The 19001-nt window shown below is 39.8% G+C and overlaps 1 protein-coding gene across 19 annotated transcripts in view; it reads right to left on the bottom strand.

Moving 5' to 3' along the window:
• MICAL3 (microtubule associated monooxygenase, calponin and LIM domain containing 3) overlaps positions 1 to 19001 on the bottom strand; it is a 97553-nt gene that overhangs the window by 24853 nt on the left and 53699 nt on the right. For 11 of the 19 annotated variants that reach the window (XM_072400008.1, XM_072399994.1, XM_072399990.1 and 8 more), the window contains 8 exons: positions 17434 to 17620; positions 15924 to 16012; positions 14931 to 15021; positions 8111 to 8309; positions 6204 to 6427; positions 5590 to 5679; positions 3603 to 3740; positions 1905 to 1967 (listed from right to left, as the gene is read on the bottom strand). In XM_072400008.1, coding sequence (XP_072256109.1) covers positions 1905 to 1967; positions 3603 to 3740; positions 5590 to 5679; positions 6204 to 6427; positions 8111 to 8309; positions 14931 to 15021; positions 15924 to 16012; positions 17434 to 17620 — 1081 coding nt within the window. The remainder of the gene's footprint in view (positions 1 to 1904; positions 1968 to 3602; positions 3741 to 5589; positions 5680 to 6203; positions 6428 to 8110; positions 8310 to 14930; positions 15022 to 15923; positions 16013 to 17433; positions 17621 to 19001) is intronic. The other 8 variants (XM_072400000.1, XM_072400007.1, XM_072400009.1 and 5 more) reach the window with 5 other exon arrangements.

Here is a 19001-nt window from a genome sequence, read left to right as displayed (position 1 = left end):
AATGACAAGGTTGTCTTGAACATATAGAAATTTTGATTGAAGTTGCCTAAGCACTGCTGTGTTGGGGCATCATAAAATATACTGTAAATGTTGACCTGTCAGTAATGTGTCAATGTGACCCTTCCAGGTATTTACTAACTCTCACAGAGATTTTAGTATTTTCCTTGATAATATCTGCTTTGCCTCCAAGCAGATAGCACCTTAAGGCATAATTTAGTGTAACTGGCTACTTCCTGAAAAAAAATGCTGGCTCATTAGATAATTTAAGAAAATAAATCCTGGTGCCTGTGTAAAATGTTGCTATGTTCATAAATGTCTGACACAGATTACTCTGATGAGGGCACCTTTAAATTGCTACAAATATGCTACTTATTTAGCTGAATTGCAACAGGTTAGGATCCACGAGACATATTATTACAGTAGAACCTTGGTTATCTGGCACCCACAGGGAATGGCAGATTACAGATAAGTGTAGATTACTGTTAACTAAGGTTACTCTGAAACTGAGGTTTCTCAGCAATTCCGCACTAGACTTGAATGGGGAGACTTGTTTAATTCACCTCTAGTCCTGAGTGGCTGAAAAAAGGGAAACCTTGATGAGGCTTGAGTGTCATTACAGTTTCCCTTTTCTCAGCCAATCATTGAGCGGAGCAATCAGCAGAGCTTTGCTCTGCTCCCGATTGCTCCTGCAGACCTAGCGGAGCTGTGGTATGTATTCTTGGATGCAGAACACATGCCAAAGCTCTGGCTGCTAGGGCTGCAGGAACAATCAAGAAACGTAGCTGTCAGGTGCCGGTTATCTGAATTTTCTGCTTATCTGAGTTCTGGATAACCGGGGTTCTACTGTAATTTGTTTACAACAATCATGGTCACAGTGTTGCTCTGTTATGGTGTTGTAATGAAAATGCGGTCTTAGATGAATTGTTTAGCACCCCCTACTTGCAGAGAAGAGGTAAAACTATTCACAAACCCCAATGGTTAATCCTATCCAGAGGAAAGGCAACAAACAAATTTAACATTACACAAAGCAACACAGTAATAAGTTAGACAGTTCTGCAAATGGCTCAGCTGTTACATGGCTGTACACAGAACACCAACAGGGGCAAAGATTCTTTAAATTTATACATAGTGTTGTACATTAACACAGAAACATCTTCAACATCGTGCATGTGCCCAATTCCAAAAGTCGCAAAGAACCCTACGCGCCTAAGCACACTGCATCGGTGTAAGCGAGATTTCTGTTACATAGCACTGCTGGGGTTTTAAGTCACCATTGGCCATACTAGGGGATGATAGTATTGGTTTCTAGGGTCAAGAACCTGTTGCAGTAATTCTTAGTGTTTAAATTCAGGGGAGTAAACATGTCAATGTATTAACACTGGGTAAGACTCAGTCACCTCTAAGCTATCCCTAAAAACCCGATCCCGAATATATAACCCTCCACTACATGAAACCTAACACTGTCCTGACCTGTAACACTTAACCTTCCTTCTTTCGTGAACCATAATGCCTAATTCCCCCCTGCTTCAACTGTCATCCTACCTGAACCTATCTTTCTTCCCCTAACTACACCCTAATACTTTTAAGTTTATCTCTGAGAAATACCAGAACCCTAACACTTAAATCTCTGCCCACACATACCATAAAATATATTCATCTTTACCTGACCACCAACACCTAACCTTACCGCTAACTGAACCCTCTACATGAATTCATTAACCTCGCTCATATATAAGCCGTATATGTTCCTCTTTTGTGTAAGCAGAGAAAAAACGCAAGTGTATAAGGACAGATTGTGCGCCACACAAGCCACAGCCAGCGCATAGCGTGCATGCACAGGGCAGAACAGGCCTACAGCCGCAAGCACAAAGTTCTTCAGAGGGGTCTAGGTGACCCCCATCTACCTCCAGACACGGACTCCAGCCACGCTCTAACAGGGTCATGGCGTTGGGATGGGAGCTTGAGCGCTACGATAGAGGAACAACAAGGAGTCAATCAAAATTGATAATAAATAAATAAATGCTGCAAATTGAATCAGAGCACAGGAGGGATTTGTTTCTTTCCCTGGCATTTGGCTGGAGCCATTGTAACTGTTTTTTGTTTTAGATTTAAACAATAGCCTTGCTGTTGGAAACTCAAGGAAAGAGAACCTGCAAAAAAATTTCAATTGTTAATAAAATACAAGTGTAAAGTGTACCAGTTATATGGCCACTTTGTATGCAGCCTACTAGCAACCTAGGAACCTTCAACATTGCAAGCTCTACTGCTGATTACCAGGAAATTCATGTGACTATATTGTATTGGTGCAACCAAAGCCTCCATTTCAGATATGTGACAGGTACACTTTAAATAGTTCAAATGACCAACTTCTGACCTCCAAACACAAACATTTTATCAAATGTATTTTACTTGGCAACCAGAGGTAATAGAAGAATCAACCAGAATATAATGAACATAAACCATACCCCTTCCTGATATTAGACAGCATGATGACCTGCTAGGCTCTCTTATGCTTGTACAGGCTTTTAAAGTACTCCCTACTTTACACACAGAGATCAAATGTGGCTTGTCATAGCAGGGGAAAGGTTAGCCCACACACCCATGTGTCAATTAATGTTTAAAGCAGGTCAAAAATAAATGCAGTTCTGTAATCCGTTATTATATAATTCAATATTGCACCATAAACAGTGTAAGTACCAATTTTTTTACTAAGTTGAATCTGTAAAGACTAAGTACACCCAAGTTAAGCCTGGGCAGGAGGAGTATCAATACTTCACTGATCAGTCATTGGCTGCCATTACTAAACTGAAGCAGAACCCTGAAAAGTCAGGTCTCCTGCCCTGTCAGGCAAGGTTGTACTGGGTAACAAAGCTTTGTAAAACCCAGTGCTGTATATACAGAAAACAAACATTTTGGCAGGTTATAACAGCTTTTAAATTTGTATTTCAACGTTGTTTTTTTTCTGTTGGCCTGAAAAAGTTTTAAATTCCTTACCTGAAATTTCAAAAGCCTGCACAGACCTAAGAAAGCAAGTCAGGTCATAAATATCTCTTACAAAGTACTGAGTACTGACTCTTGTTGGACGAGTTGTGCTTTAAATATAGTTAAGTGGGTTAAAATTAAAACAGAAATTGGAAATCATTCAGTAGAAGTGTTTGCATTTGAAACCGCAAAACCAGTCCATATTGTGAATGTTTCCACCTTGTAACAAATTTCCACCTAGTGATCGTTTTAAAACAGCGGTCGCCAACCTGTGGTCCGTGGGAAAACTTTGGTGGTCCACGGCTGTGACCGGTGCGCCCCAGGACCCCGCTTATGGGGCGCACAGGCCACAGACGCGGACCACGTCACCCGTACGGATTGCAGACTCAGGAGGGTGTGCAGGTTTTTTTCTCTGGACTCAACCTGCGATGGGAGAGTCAGCAGGTTCCAGCATTATGATGTCCCTCTGAGGGAAGTTTCCTGTGCATGCACAGTCTGGAGTGAGTGCATTTAGTGGTCTGTAGGCCTGAAAAGGTGGGCAACCACTGCTTTAAAATATATTGTTAAATACCCAGCACATTATGAATGCAGTTATTCAATAGGAAGGAAGGTGGGGTTACCTTTGGATGGAGAGGACACACCCACTTCTTCCCCTTCCTGCTCTTCATTAACCTTGTGGACGTGAGTCCAGTGAACATCGGCCTTTATCTCCATAGGGTCCACTGGGGACAGCGTCTGCTGCAGTTTGAGGTTCCCAGCTGGAGGGAGGCAGAGGTTTGACAGAGATATGGAGGATAACAGAGACAGGGCAGAAATAGGACAGTTACAGCCGAATAAAGGCAGGAGGAATAAAAGTACAGTGAGATCAAAACAACACCAAGGGGCAAGAGTGCAGCGTAGAGTTAATCAGATTAGCAGAAAGCAGAAAGCCGCCCCTGAAAAAATTTCTTTTACCAGCTGTTGCAGAACTAAAAGTTTAAGCAGGGCAATGTTCAAGCTGCCAAAAGATGATAGGACTTGTAGTTCAAAGCAGTAGAATTTCATTGAAATTCACTTCATAAAAAAAAATAGCTTTCAAGTCAGCTATAAAAATAGCTTTCAAGATAGAATCAAGTTCAAAACAGATTCTATCACCAAAATATTTGTTCAATAAAAAACCTTTCCCTTAAAATTATATATGGATTGAATGTATTTTATACATGTTATTGGAGAATAATACTGTATGCCTCCTTCATAAGCCTAAAAGACTGAACTTTACTAGCACACAAGGTCCCCGTCAATAAGCTGTTATTTTTTTTAACACAGCTAAACAGGCATAATGCCAAAATGACTAATAAATGTGGTGATTTTACCCTCTATAATGCATCTAGTCTATAGACAAATTCTTTAAAGATCTAGATGGACTGAATTTTTAATGTAAATACAGTTCATTTTGAAATGTCCTCTAAGTTCTTATTGATTAGTAGGATAAAATATATGTAGCAGCGATCACAGCAAATACAAAATCATGCCTTACTGTTATTAGGAGGGTAAAAAGAAAGGATAGAAGGCTTATCTGACTACAAGGTGCAGACATCTGCGTAAACATTGTGCACCTTGTCATCAGAAGATTGTTTTGCAAATTTCCTGCTGCTGAGCTGTTGCAAAATAAAAAAAAAAATTAAAAAAAGGTGCAATACAGACAGTTTGGGTTTCTGAGTCCCTATTCACGACTACTGCATGGGTGGGGTTCCTAGATCTATGATCTATGCTTGCATATGCTGTCCTATCAACTGACATGGGAAACTAAAAATATGCAATGCTGCCAGACACAAAAAACCAAATAATGTTACCTTTGTGGTTGCTAACAGTAAGTAAAAGTGTAAAATGATTTATAGACAAAGTAAAAAAAAAAAAGTAAATAAAAAGTCAACCGCTGACTGCAAAAGTCGAATCTTTTGGCTGCAGTCCTACTCAGTTAATAACAAGTTACAGCTGGTAAAAACTTTGCAGCTGTATGCAGCCCCTGAACAGATGGAATGAATTGGGGAAACCCCAAAAAGATTTAGGTCTGATTGCACCTTTAGCAATGTCAAGAGTTAAGAAAAAACAAAAAAGGCAAAGCTATAGGTTACATCATGCATTAGAATACTCCAAGGGTGACTGTAAAAGGATCAGGGGACTTCTCTGGTCTCTGCCTTTATTAGATATAGAAAAGGCCCAGGATTTTAAAATTAAAATAGGAGTCATAATCCTTTGCCATAAGGGATTTTTGAGCTTGCTCTAGGAATCAACCCATGCAGGAAAAATGAATTCCAAACTGCAGCACCAACAATTCATGCAGTTATCCAACAGGTCCCACACCACTGAGAAATGGTTGTGTGATTAATGCAGAGATTCCCTTAAAGATATAACTGAAAACGAAATAATACAACCCAACATGATTCCCCCATGCCAAAAATTAACAGTGAATTTCTAATGGGAATATTTTTTCATAAATATTTCCCTCTAAATAAAAATAAAAGTGTAGTTCCTGAGCTGGTGTGGATGAGTCTGTTTCAGTGGTGTAAGAACTGTTGCCTGTTAATTTATTTCTGTTGGTGAAGCAGGAAGTTGTGGCCGCTATACCTTTAAAATTACCAACTGTGTCTTCATCAGTTATACGGTGGAGCCAGAGACCCTGTTGGAGCTCCCTCTCCCAGGGACAATACTCGCCCTCTACACAAGAGGGCACCAGGCAAACACCCCACCCGGCCCCAGAGACAATGAGACAGAAAGAAAGAGAGAGAGAGAGAACAGGAATAATACTGAAGGCTGAATGTGAAAAAAGTGATAGTAATAAAATCTTTGCACTCCTCTCCATCGGGGGAAGACTTCAGCTGACCCTCAGATCATTGTTATTTATATTCATTATTTCGACACATCTTTATTTGTATATCTAACATTAAATGCACAACATAATAAGTAGATATTTACTTAATAAAGAAAAAAAAACCTGCATTATTTCTGGATCATGTGATGGGCAACTGTAGCAGCAACTTTGTTAGACAAAGTTAACACTTTTCTAAAGCTGGAAGCCAGTGACAGAGTTGCTGCTGGTCATATGAACCAAGACACACGTTTCAGTACATGTGACCCAAAACAGCTCTGAGCTTGTCTTTGTTGGCGCTTACACAAGGTTATATATAACATGTGCACATTAAGATCAGTTGGGGTACATAGTTGTAAGATGTGTAACCAACCTTCACTGGATGGCTCCTCCTCCTCTTCTTCAGATTCCTCCTCTTCTTCTTCTTCCCCCTGCTCTTCACTATCTTCACCCTCCAAAGCTCCCTCAGCCTCCATCTCACCATCTCTCTTCCCCTTCAACTTGGCATGAATCTTTACTGCCTCCTTCCACGGTACGCCCCCAAGATCGGAGGTGGGCAGTTGCTCTTCATCTTCCTCCATCTCTGACTCGGAGCTGCTAAGACAGCACATACAGAAGAGATCCACAGGACATGTTAACATCTCTGCAGCTATCAAAGGAAAATACTCCCTTTTTAAGATAAACTCTTATCCTCTCCAATAATTTCCCAAAGTAATTCCCGGTCACAGAAGAGGTATTAAAACTATCTCTACTCTGCTGGTGCCTCAATCACCTTTTTATCAAACCTCAGAATTCAACACATTTGGTTAGGTGGGATTTGTGTTCTTTGTAGCACACTGTGGTTCCTTCCACTAACCCTTAAATCACTGTTGAGTCCTGTAGTAATTAATGTAAGGGATGGAGAATGAAACACTCACACATTGGGGGACAAAGTCATCCAACAGTTCCACCTGTCCCCCAGAGACCACAAAACTCCTTGTACACGCTCTTATCATCTCTCGTCTGGACTACTGAAACATCCTCCTCTCTGGTATTCCACTAACCCGACTCTCTCCTCCAAAATCTATTATGAATGCTGCAGCCAGACTCATCCATCCTTCCCACCGTTCCTCTTCTGCTGCCCCTCTTTGTAGTTCTTTTCATTTGCTTCAACTTCACCTTAGAATCAAATTCAAGCTCCCTTCAAATCTCTCCACAGTTCTTGTCCCGCTTACCTTTCTGACCTGATGGAAAAATACTCCCCTAGCTGCTCTCTCTGCTCCTCCAATGACCTACAACTGACTTCCTCACTCATAACCTCGTCACACATACCATTTAAAGACTTTTCTAAAGCTGCCCCAACTCTCAGGATCACTCTTCCTCGTCCTATTCGGTTTGCTCCTACTTTCTGCTCATTTAGAAGAGCACTAAAAACCCATTTTTTCAAACTTGCCTACCCATCTTCTTCTGTCTTTTAAAACCCTCACTACTTCCCACCAATCATTACCTGCCCTCCTATTGTGTGAGACTTCCCCCACCTACTAGATTGTAAGCTCTTCGGGGCAGGGTCCTCTCCTCCTGTGTTACTGTCTGTATCTGTCTGTCATTTACAACCCCTATTTATTGTACAGCGCTGCGCAATATGTTAGTGCTATATAAATCCTGTTGAATAATAATAATGTGCTAAATTCTAAAAATTTAGATTAAAGGCTATAGAACTTCAATGAAGAGCAGATAGTAAACATAGGATTATGGATGTATGAATTTTTTGTCTTACAGTTTAATGATTTCAGGAATGTTTGAGGGTGATGACAATGTTACTTCAAACCAAATGTGCACAAATTGTGTTACTCTTCCCAGGCAGAGCTCCCCTTGCTGAAAGAATGTTAATCTACATTGCAGATATTATTATTATAATTATAGATGATGTGATTATGCCAACAGCAAAAATTGCTACATAATGATAAAATCATACACAAAGTTATTACAACACACACAGGGATGGTGATATTCCCTCTGTAATAAAGATCAGCTTTTCTTAAAATCCATCCCTTAGGACTCCAGTGGTTTTCATAACCCTCTCCAGAATTTACAAATCTGGTATCTGCAGTCACTACTAAGCCAAGTGATGACACTGCTTCAGAATGTCAAATGAACAAATTGGGGCTTTACTTGAAAAAACGATATTACTCTTATTATGACATTGTAGCAGGGCAGATACACCAACTACTGTGTGAAAGTTCATGTCATTGAATAATGATGTTTTACAGTCACTACATTGCCTATTTTCTGACTCCTTACCTGCTGGCGGCTTCCTCCTCGTCTTCTACACCCTTATCAAGAAGGCTGCTCAGATTGTGCTCTGCCAATGTCTCCTCTGGTACTTCCTCCAGCTCCTCTTTCTGCATAGACACCCGATAGTTCTCCAGCTCAATGCGCTCTGGAGTGGCTCGAAGCCTTTTGGCCAAACTGTGATCCTCAACACCGTTTAGGCTTGGACCTGCAAGACACCACGAGAGGTGAGCTTCTAACGCCAAACTATATGAGTCAGAAATTCTCAACTATACAAATCAGTAAAATAGTCAACCAATAACATTTTTAGCGAATTTCTCTAAATTTAAGGGCATAGGAGATAAAATTCTTGATAGCAACCCACTGCTGCAACACATAAATCTTTAAATAATTATTAATAATTATTTTTTTTAATAATTGAAGACATTTCAAATGTTCAGTAACCATTTTTGAAAAAATATATATAAATTTTTAAGAAGGGAAATTTGCAATGTGTAGAATTTAACTAGATAAATCACTGTATGATTGCAAGATGCTATAAGTTATTTAGTTGTAAAAGGAATGCTTTAATTTTGTTACATAATGTTTCTTGCTGCAGTGCCTAAATCCTAAGGTGTGGTGTAATAAAATAAGGGTTGCTACTAATAGATGGTATAGACTTGCACCGTTAATACCATCACATGACTTTGTGTTTGGTCAAACCCTGTTATGGAAAATATTTTAACTGAGGGTTTAAACCATTCTGTACTCTAGGTAAAACGAACAGTAAAAAATATAAACTAATACGGTTTTTGTTACCTTTCCAACTCCAAGATAAAATTTTAAAAAATTGGCTTCAGGTAATCTTTTAGTTTTTTCTACTATGATGTATTTTTTTTGGTCGAGGTAATAAAATAATATTTTTGAAGCATTCTAACATGATTTGTGATAACACAGGGCACTTTAATGCCAGCATGCTAAGGTGTAAATGTGATTGAAGCCAAGTGGTTCGATGTACCTCTGCATTATCTAATCTCCCCTGCCGTCCAGGTCAATATCACAGAAGAAGCAATTATTGGAACCTGTAAGAAACTCATGTTCTTACCTTCTTACGTGTGCTTTATTAACCACTGGCTGTAAATTATTGTAAATATCAAATACAATTAGATACATTTTTAAAGTACTGGGCATAAAAATACGCAAAAGTTCATTTAAGTAATTTGCATGTTACTTAGACATGCAGGAAAGGTATTCCTACATGAAAAAATGTTACGGATCCTATTCACCATTGTAGGAGGAGGGAGGGTTGCTGCTAGATGTACACAAAACCAAAGGATATGTATTGGACTATATATATATATATATATATATATATATATATATATATATATATATATGCTTTTTTTTATGACTTCATGTTTTTGAATTGTTGGTATGCATAGGAACAGTCTAATCATTCTGGATTATTTATAACAGATACAAACACTTATTGACTTTTCCTGAAGCGCACTAAAATTGCTATTGGTCATTTTTATTTTTGAATAAATAGGGGGAAACTTGTCAGAGAATGCCAGAAAAAACCTACACAAGTCTAGGAATAATAAAGGCTACATTTATATAATACAGCTGCTTCTACAGTGATGGGTGTAGAATAGACCCTGATGTTGATCTTAAGCCCTAACTTTACATTTAGAATTTGGAGCACCTTAGGACAGGAAGTGAAAGGAAATACCCCAACAGAAGCACAGCAATACCATTCCATCCTTCCCCAGTTCTGTTCAAAATTGGACACAGTTCATATGATTTTTGTTTTAGATAGAGTTAGGTGCTAAAGTTAAGTTACATTTGTTGTCTTTCTGTGACAGGCATTTAGCCTCAGTTCATGTCTTGATAATGCCTTTGCATGAATCAGGTTGTCAAAGACAGGAAGGGATGAACAGAAATGGAATCATTGTCAGAGACTCTAAAGGATTATTTAAAATGCATAATAAAGAGTGACTGAGGGTAACTTTAGATCTCCATAATGGACATCATTAGCTAATCAAGGACCAGTGTTATTTGTTGTCTGCATGTCATGGTGACTGCATGGGACCTGTCAATGCAAATTGCTCTTAGTGAGCTTGTCAAAAATCTGTGACTCCCCTTTATGAAGAACAGCCGAATGTGGTGATATATTGCTATAAAATTCAGGACATCACAAGGGAGAAAAACACAAGACAGGTACACCGTTCATATATTGAATAAAGCATACAGCAAAGCCCACAACAAATTATTCAGTACACACAGAACAGACATGAGAACACTTTGAGGGAGAGGCATCAAATTTTATATTGAGGATTTTTTTTTTTAAATTTGCAAAATAGTCAACTGTGGCTACAAAATATTATGGCTAGATCCTACACCAAAGGATTTAGTTCTGTACAGCCAGTCTTGTGTCCTGGAGATGCTAAATGGGTAGAGTGACCCTGTATCTTCCAAGCTGCTCAGTGGACTATCCAAAAGAATCTTCCCGCTATTTTACTGGGTTCTCCTCCTCCTATGAGCTAAAATCCTCTCCTGCTGTTGTCCAAGGCATGAAATACAAGATCAGCTTTCAGTACCACTGGAAAAAGGGAAGTGAAGATCTCAAATACTGGGACTACAATGTAAAGATTTAAAATTAATACATAACTGGAATATGGGAAGATTTTGCTGGAGCTTTACATCACCAAGAGATATCAAAGCCTGTACAAGTACGATGAATAAATCGCAGCCCTGTATACACTGGCATTATTAAGTGTTGCAAAAGCTTGCATACAAGTGTTTAATCAAAGTTACTTTTTGTTTTGCATAGGGTGGGGAATGATTAGAATCCCCTTCCATTTCTTATTGATGTTTACATCCCCTCCAGGGACTGTTTATTTATTCTGGTGATCATTTTGAAGCCACATAAAGTGATAGGAAATACAAAATGTTAAAGGAGGGCAAAACCACCAGCAAGAACTGTTCCAGTGGCAACTGAGAGGAGATGTCCTTTTTTCCTATTGTATCACCAAGACAGGAAATAAGGGGAAAATTCTCAAATGGGAACAGAAAGAAAAGGGTAGGGCTTGGATAAAGCTTCTTGTAAATGCCTCCTGCACCTGATGCCCTACAGACTACTGTTGTAGCGTCTGCACAAAGCAAGACTTTCCTTGCGATTTTTCAGTGGTAAACCCTCCCATCCCTCCCACAACTAGAATTAAAGAATAAGTCACAAGCCAGGGAAAAAATTAAAAGTCAAAATTTATTAACGTAAAAAGTGCAACAGTGAAAGTGGCAAACAAACCATTACAGAGTATGACAGAAACAAGAGAGTGCAAGAGAGAGGGACACGGACAGGAAGATGACATTACTGTATTGGATGACACAACATAGGCCTATCGGGGCCAAAACTTAACTTATGCTTCTAGGCAAGCCTAATGCACATCTAACTTTAAAGCCCAACTCTAGACAACACTTGTCTTGGATTATGGATCTTTTGGATTTTAAAGCCTCCAACTTCTCCCTACTACATCCAAAACAGAAAAAGTGTTGCTTGGGATTTTATTTACTAATCACTTGTAGTTGATCTCAGCAAAAACTAGGTAGCACTATAAGGACAGTACTTTATTTTTACAGGTATAGATAAATGGCTTCAGCAAATGAGGAAGCTTTCTACTGAGGCTTGCATGATGATAATTTCAAGCACATATCCGTCATATGGAAGCATGCTACAAGTCAGCCTAAAATGGCATATGATGTTGGATATTACTATGATAACACTAGGTATACATTGTGAATGCCGACATAATGATGTGGGGTATTGGCTATGTATTGGGCTCAAGGCCTTTTTACTTAACATCCCACTTTGATATGATTGTATGGATGGGCCACATACATTAGACAAAGCAACACAACAAAATAAAATGATACCAACATAACAGAAAAAAAGTGAAGAAACTGCTGTAGATAAGGGTTGAACAAACAGAAAGCAACACCAGTTACATATAAATAGTGAAACCGCTGGCTGTGTACCAAGCTAGACAGAAGCGTAACTTATTACATTGCTGCAAACCGATGCCGTGGACTGACAGGTTTCACGAACACAGAGCAAAGTGTAGGAGATAAATGAAATTTAATGAATTGGTGATATGACTATGAAAATATCTGCTTCTTGAAACCCAAAAAGGGGTAGTTTTTTGTCACAGTTATTACAATGAAGTACCTGAACAAAGCAGCAAAGAGGATTTATTTATTATTGCTACACGTTGCTAGCTATTAAGTCACACCATTAAATGGGAACAGCAGGAGATCTGCACTTACACTGGGTTTATTGCAACCGCACGCTGCAACACAAGCATCACCCTGAGACACAAATGCAAAATACAGCTACAAGCTACTACTCTAAATGTATAAATGACCACAATGACCTTAAAAGTGTTCCGGTCAACTGGATCACCATGGCAGTCATTTGTCTACTATGTAATGCTTTATAACACTTATTGAGCCTGTAGTAACAAGTGACACACAAGAGAGTACACTGACAGGTTGCAAACTTTTAACAATCTCCCAGCCATGTGTACAGGTTATATAAGAATTACTTAGTATTATGTACCACTGAGAAGAGTTCCAGCCACAATGAGGAAAGGATGGCCTCACTTGTCTATATGCTTCACTGCACAAAAAGGTTTTAAAACCGACCTCTCATTGGATGCAGTGAAGGTGGAACAGACAAAATATCGACCAGCTTTAGCAGCAATGCAAGAACATAAACACCACAATTCACCAAGTATGTTAAAAAAATAAATACTTTTTCCAATTCAAAGTGCTTAGTGTGAAAAAATACAGCAAATCACCATTTTGTGCACTCTGCACCTCTCCTAAAGAACCCCAGCAGAGAAAACTGACCCTGTGTAACTGGGGATATATCCAATATTAAATCAACATTAAAGCCACCGGCAGCACCCCATACTCACCCTAGTGAAAGTGATAAGACAAAACCATCAACACTGATGAGAATACTTTCATACACTCAAAAGACAATTCTGACAACAATAAAGTGGCCCTCAAAAAAGTGGAATACTCACCTGTGACAAGGGGGCGACAACTGTGAATTATCAAATATTAAAGCATTAGTTCACCTTTGGCAGCATGACAGGGATGTCACCATCCCTTCGAACTATATTTAATGCCCACCTTGTCCAGGATACTAAAGTATTAAATGTGGCCCAGGCTTAGTGTTTGTTTCTTGTTAAGTATATATTAGGTATAATCAACGTCCCCAGAAGCTTTCAAACAACACAGCACCCCGTCGGCCTGTTTTATCAACGCACCAGAACTAAGTGGCAATATTGGCCCCCATTTACAAATCAGATTAGGATTTACAGGGCAGGCAATAGTAATAATAGTAGTAAATAGTAATAATAATAGACATTAGGAAACAAGTAATATTCTCATGGGCCTTTTCAACTAATGTCCAACAATAATAAAAGTCCAAAATATACAGAAGAAACTCAGATATTCTCTTTTTCCCGTTCAGCGCAGGCTCAGAGCCGCCACTTAAAACCACCAGACAAAAATGTCTCTAAGCCAAGTGCACATCTGTATGAATTGTATGAATGCTTTCTACGGTAAATAAAATATAAAATATTAGTGCTCTGCCTAATTTCTAACACTGCTTTAAAAAAAACTTACTGTACAAAAAAAGCAGATCCAGCATTAAAATGACATAAAAAGAAAGTGTCAACTAAAAAAGTTTGTATATAGTGTTCAGTGCATTGGCCCAATCTGTTTGAGTTCAAATCTGACTGCAGCATACACATAAACAAACCTCCTAAAACACAAATCCAGTTAAAATTACTTTACGCATTAAAAAAAAAAGTAATATAAAAGCAACTGGCAAACAATAAATGGTTTTCACTACATTGGTCTCCCCTGAGGAATATGGATCTAGTTTAGTAACCCGAAAACAAAATGTATTTCTACAATCTAATCATTTGGTAGGTTTAATAAAGAAAGACTGGATGGGGAAAGAGCAACGCTTCATTTCTCCTATGCCCCCATCATATCAGATTTTTTGATTGTTGAAACGTCTTTGACAGTTAATGGGGAAAGGGGGAAACCTTACTAACTAGTTGTGCATACCACACATTGGGCACTGCATCTGGTCCACCTAAATGTCCCCTTCCATCCAGGGGCTGGAGCTGGATTTTGGTTTTTGGAATAACAAAAAGGTGGTCATTTCGTCATCTCCACAGGAAGCACACCCACAGTGATCTCACTTTGACCAATTCAAGGCAGAGTAACAATTTCTGACAAAACCCTACATTCCTAGGGCTGGCTAAATGCAGACCCCCATCATTTTGTCCTTATTAGAGACAAAGTGTCTGGGCTGCATTTTCAGAAATGCTACAGCCTACAAAATGGCCAACTCTCCTCTGTTTAAATGACCTGAAGGATGTATGGTATGACAAACACAACAAAGCAAGATAATACAATATATTCTGCGCACTACTCTACGTCACAGAGCGGGTTATACCCTATGAGGTCTTAGCGGGGTCAGCGCACATGCTACAATCATTTATCTATCAAATAAATCATACATCCATAGAATATTTCGGCTCTCTTGGATCTCAGGCGGTGGGGGACCAGGGAAATTCCCCCAGAATCTGCAATAAGATCTCAGACTGGACATACAGGAAGGGTAGACCAAACACAATCAGCTGACACATGAAAAAACAGTCCAGTGGGTCTTGGGTGATCAGGCGTTTTACGGAGGACGCTGCATTTGGCAGCCGCCGCGCCAAGGAACACAGGCTCATTGCACGCCGCAGGAAGGAGGGGCGGGTACCTGGGGTCTTCTCCACAGCAGACACGGGGGACACAGGAGCTCGTCCAGGCTCTTCAGCATCCGGGGTATCTTTTGCTGTTCCTTTTATTTCCTGTGGTGCCAGAAAGACAAATGTATTTGTTATCACAATGCACTAAAGTTGAAACAAATCTTACAATTTGACTGTACAATCTTTAAACTGGTCAAGCACATTTCAAACTGATTGTACAATTTTATTTAGAACTAATGTGATATAAGGGTCTGCCTGACTGGATACATTTTGTATAGACTGATTAGAGAGACACATTATATAAATAAGCCATAAACAGCTGCAAGGCATGTTCCTAAAGAAAGGCACTTCAAGGACTAACTTGAGGAACAGCACAGACTGGAATGGGAAAAACATCCTGGATGATTGATTGCTCCTTTACTGACCCAAGACAGCCAATAGGTGTCCCCAGGTCTGACCACTAACATAAGACTAGGCCATGGTTAAATTGTGTCAAAATACGTCTTTGCTTTACCTGTTTCATGGAGCTGTTCCTTCTCTACCAAGCTCCTCTACTATGACAGACACACCCAGAGAGACACAGTACAGAACAATGGTAAGTCCGTAACAGAGTAAAGATCAACTGCGGAAAGGCTATCTGCAATACTAGTAGCTGGTCTTTTGCTACCTACATGCATTTTTTGGGGGGTTTGGAAAGTACACTTTCTTTTCATTCTGTTCTTTTGACTATCTAAGCGAATAAAGGGTATGCAGAAATAGACAACAGGACCCTACTGAGCTTCTAACCCTACCACACTTCATTTAGTGCAGATCACCCGAAAACGCATTCAAAGCAAACATCTTATAAAAGTAAAAAACACAGAATTTTGAAAACGTATCCCTTACGATGGTGTGATAAGTCATTTCATATCCCTGGAATGACAGAATATGTTGCTACATAAAGCAAGAGTCCTCGAATTAGAATACTACCACAGGATGGGACCTCTCTGTCAAGCTGTGCTCACCTTGTTTGCAAGTGCAGGTGCCGCTGCTCTCTTCCTGTGGCTGTAGCCGGAGCGCCGGTAGCAGTAGTGCGGTTTGCAATAAAATTTTCCTACAAAAATAAAAATTAGCTTTGAGAATTGAAACGTATTTGTGCAGACACAGAGTTCTTGGGCGGCTGATCAGCTGTGACACTTTGCTGTGGGGTTGGAAAACAGAAGGCAAATGTCTACCAGTAACAATGTGACAGTGTGTGAGGGACAAAAGATGCCCAATGTCACATCCAGCACTACAGTAACGGAGGAGGAACAGCAAGCTTTTAACCCTGGCACTGCCAAAACACCCATTCTGTGCCCATCACAGTTCTGTCATACAAACACAGCAAGGTCAGGAAGGGTGGGAGCAGGTTAAACTGCCAGTAAGAATCTGGAATAGGACTAGATAGACAATTTGTGTGCAGTCATAAATTAAAGGCCAAGCAACAAGTAAAATCAATGTCCACTGCAGAACAGGAAACGCAATTCATCTGCACAATAGGACTTAGCGAGTCAAGGGCCAATGCAAACCATGAAGTTACTCTTGGTGACCACAGCTTAGGCCCCTTTGCCAGTAAATCCTGCAGAGAGACCTAGCTCTTCTATATGGTGTTCTCATCAGCTAATCTGCTTAGCAGAATTGCTGTCCAGCTATATTTATAGTCATAAAGGTTCAACAAGACGGACATTTGAGAGGCCAAGACCTTAGGGTTTGTCCATTGAGAGTGAGATACAAATGCCAAGACATTTCACCTGCAAAAGCCTTTTATGCCTTGCTACAATCTAGTACAAGGTCGGGGCCTTTACTATGAAGGTAATGGGGCTAACCCCCTCAATATGTGTTTGTCCAGGCCAAATGTGGAATTGCCAGTGTGCAATGTTAACTTGATAATACTTTCCTCATGTTTTCTAATCATAAGCAGACATGCTAACAAAAATGTTAAAAATGCATTGGTGGTTCTATTACACAACAGTTTTTACCCTTTATCACTTCTTTATTGCACTTATTTTCACACAATAGTCCACAATGTTATTTGTAGTCTTCCCTCTCCTTTTCTCTACAGAAAGGAGGGTTTTGTTTGTGATTTTCAGGATTGGCCGTTTTGACTGTCATTGTGAGACCAGCGGCTATCAATAAAAGCGGGTTCTCAGAATTAGTATCAGGCAAGGGTGGGATGCAGTTTCATGCTCCCCTGGCATGGAGAATGGTGCCCGGAAATAGTATATTGCATTATGGCTGGGTTGTTCAGACCTGCTCAAGCAAAATATTTGCCGTTTCCTAATTTTAGAACAGAATTTCATGGAAAGACAAATAACTGGGGCATCAGCTACAATAGAGTATCACTCTCAATAAATACCTCTTTGTCGAAGGTGGGGGACACAAACTACTATAAGAGAATAAACCTGCTGATGTCCATTTAAAACTAAATTTAAACCCTGGATCAACATACTAAATGGAGCAACCTGTAATAAAGAAAGACTCCTGCACAAGCCTTACCATCCTCCAGATCATAGGCATAGGCAGACAGACGCAGTGTGGTGTTGCAGTAGTCACATTTGAAGCAGCTTCGGTGAAAGAACTTGCCCTCGGCGCTAAGACGTTCCATCACGTACACGCGGCGACGGCAAAAGTAACAGACGTCACTACCACCAATGTTTTGGGGGAACTCCTTCCTGAATGAAGCCTGCATATGAGCAGAGAATATAAGGGTCAAATAAGGAAGGAAATTCACTGAAAATTGCACATCATTGCATAATTTAATGAGAACCTGTCAGCATCACACTGACAGGCCACCTGACTGTCAGAGTCTGACAGCGGCTCCTGACTTGAGTTTGGCTGTCAACATTAAAATGAATATCTCAGCACTGGGGGGATACTTCCTTGGACTGAGACACAGAACCTCCACCTTGCAGAAAACACTGTGGGACATCTTTTCTGCCAAAACATTGCTAGTAAAAGCCTACCAACACACAGTTTGTGGGGAAATGGCTCTTGGGAGATGTAGTTTTGGGAGTGGGCTAAATCAAGATGAACTGAGCTCCCAGCAAGAATTTAACACGTCTAGGGGTGGCATCATAGGGAGTCCTAGGAAGTTTTTTTACTACAAGGAATAAAACAATAATGCTGGGACATTATCGAAAGAGGGGGAGTAAGGTTTGGGAAAGAATTTGGGAAATGCCTGGACATAGTCTTTATATGTTAAATGTAGATGTCTTAAGGTGTTTTTATAAACTAAATTAATTGTATACAAATGGAACCAATGTCTACCTATGATGTGGGTTTTACAAGCATAAAGTAGCAGAATTTTTTTGCACACATTTAGGCTGTGTGTTTTGGCTTAGAGCAGAACCCCTAACATGCACATCCCTGACAGCAAGAAATGCTCCTTTGTGTGCTTGTTACTGACATAGGTTACGTGCACACGTCAGATGATTCTCGGCTGATGATCTCCTCAGGGCTAATAGTTGGACGAGAATCTGGTGTGTGTACAGCGCTGGTCATTCATGGATCCGTCCTAACAGATTCACGAATGACGAACCGTAATGGAAGTGAAGGGGAGAGATCGCAAAAGGGTACCACTTGCTCGTTCCCCCCTCCACTCTCCATAGAGCAGATGGGTGTTGTATGTACAGCGCTCATTCATGCACTGTTCAATCTTTTGTCACTGGAAAGGATTGTGAAGGATCTTTTACAATGACAATTATGAACGTGTGTGCGTAGCCTTAAAGACTAAAATGTCATTCTTAGTCTGGTGGACTGAGCTTTAAGAGTTGCACTCGTCTGTGCGGGTACAGAAGTCTGACCATACACGTTATAAGCTGATCATACAAACTCCTTATCAAAACTAGATAATATGAGGACAAGCCTCAAAAATCGATTCAGTCCGAATCCACGGTAAAGGATCCTAAACTATATATTTGGTGGTAGATGTAAAGGTGATTGTACAATCAGATTGTAAATTGTATGACCAGCTTACTTGGTCTAGAAGTGGATAAAGTTGACCTGTCAGAATAAAAAAAGAAAGATTTAACAACATTCTTCTATGCAATAAAATTAAAGGAAAA

The sequence above is a fragment of the Pyxicephalus adspersus genome, chromosome 2 (genome assembly GCF_032062135.1).
Source record: "Pyxicephalus adspersus chromosome 2, UCB_Pads_2.0, whole genome shotgun sequence".
NCBI classification, from domain to species: Eukaryota; Metazoa; Chordata; class Amphibia; order Anura; family Pyxicephalidae; genus Pyxicephalus; species Pyxicephalus adspersus.
The sequence above is the reverse complement of the archived record's forward strand: the minus strand, read 5'-3'. Positions and strand labels throughout refer to the sequence as shown.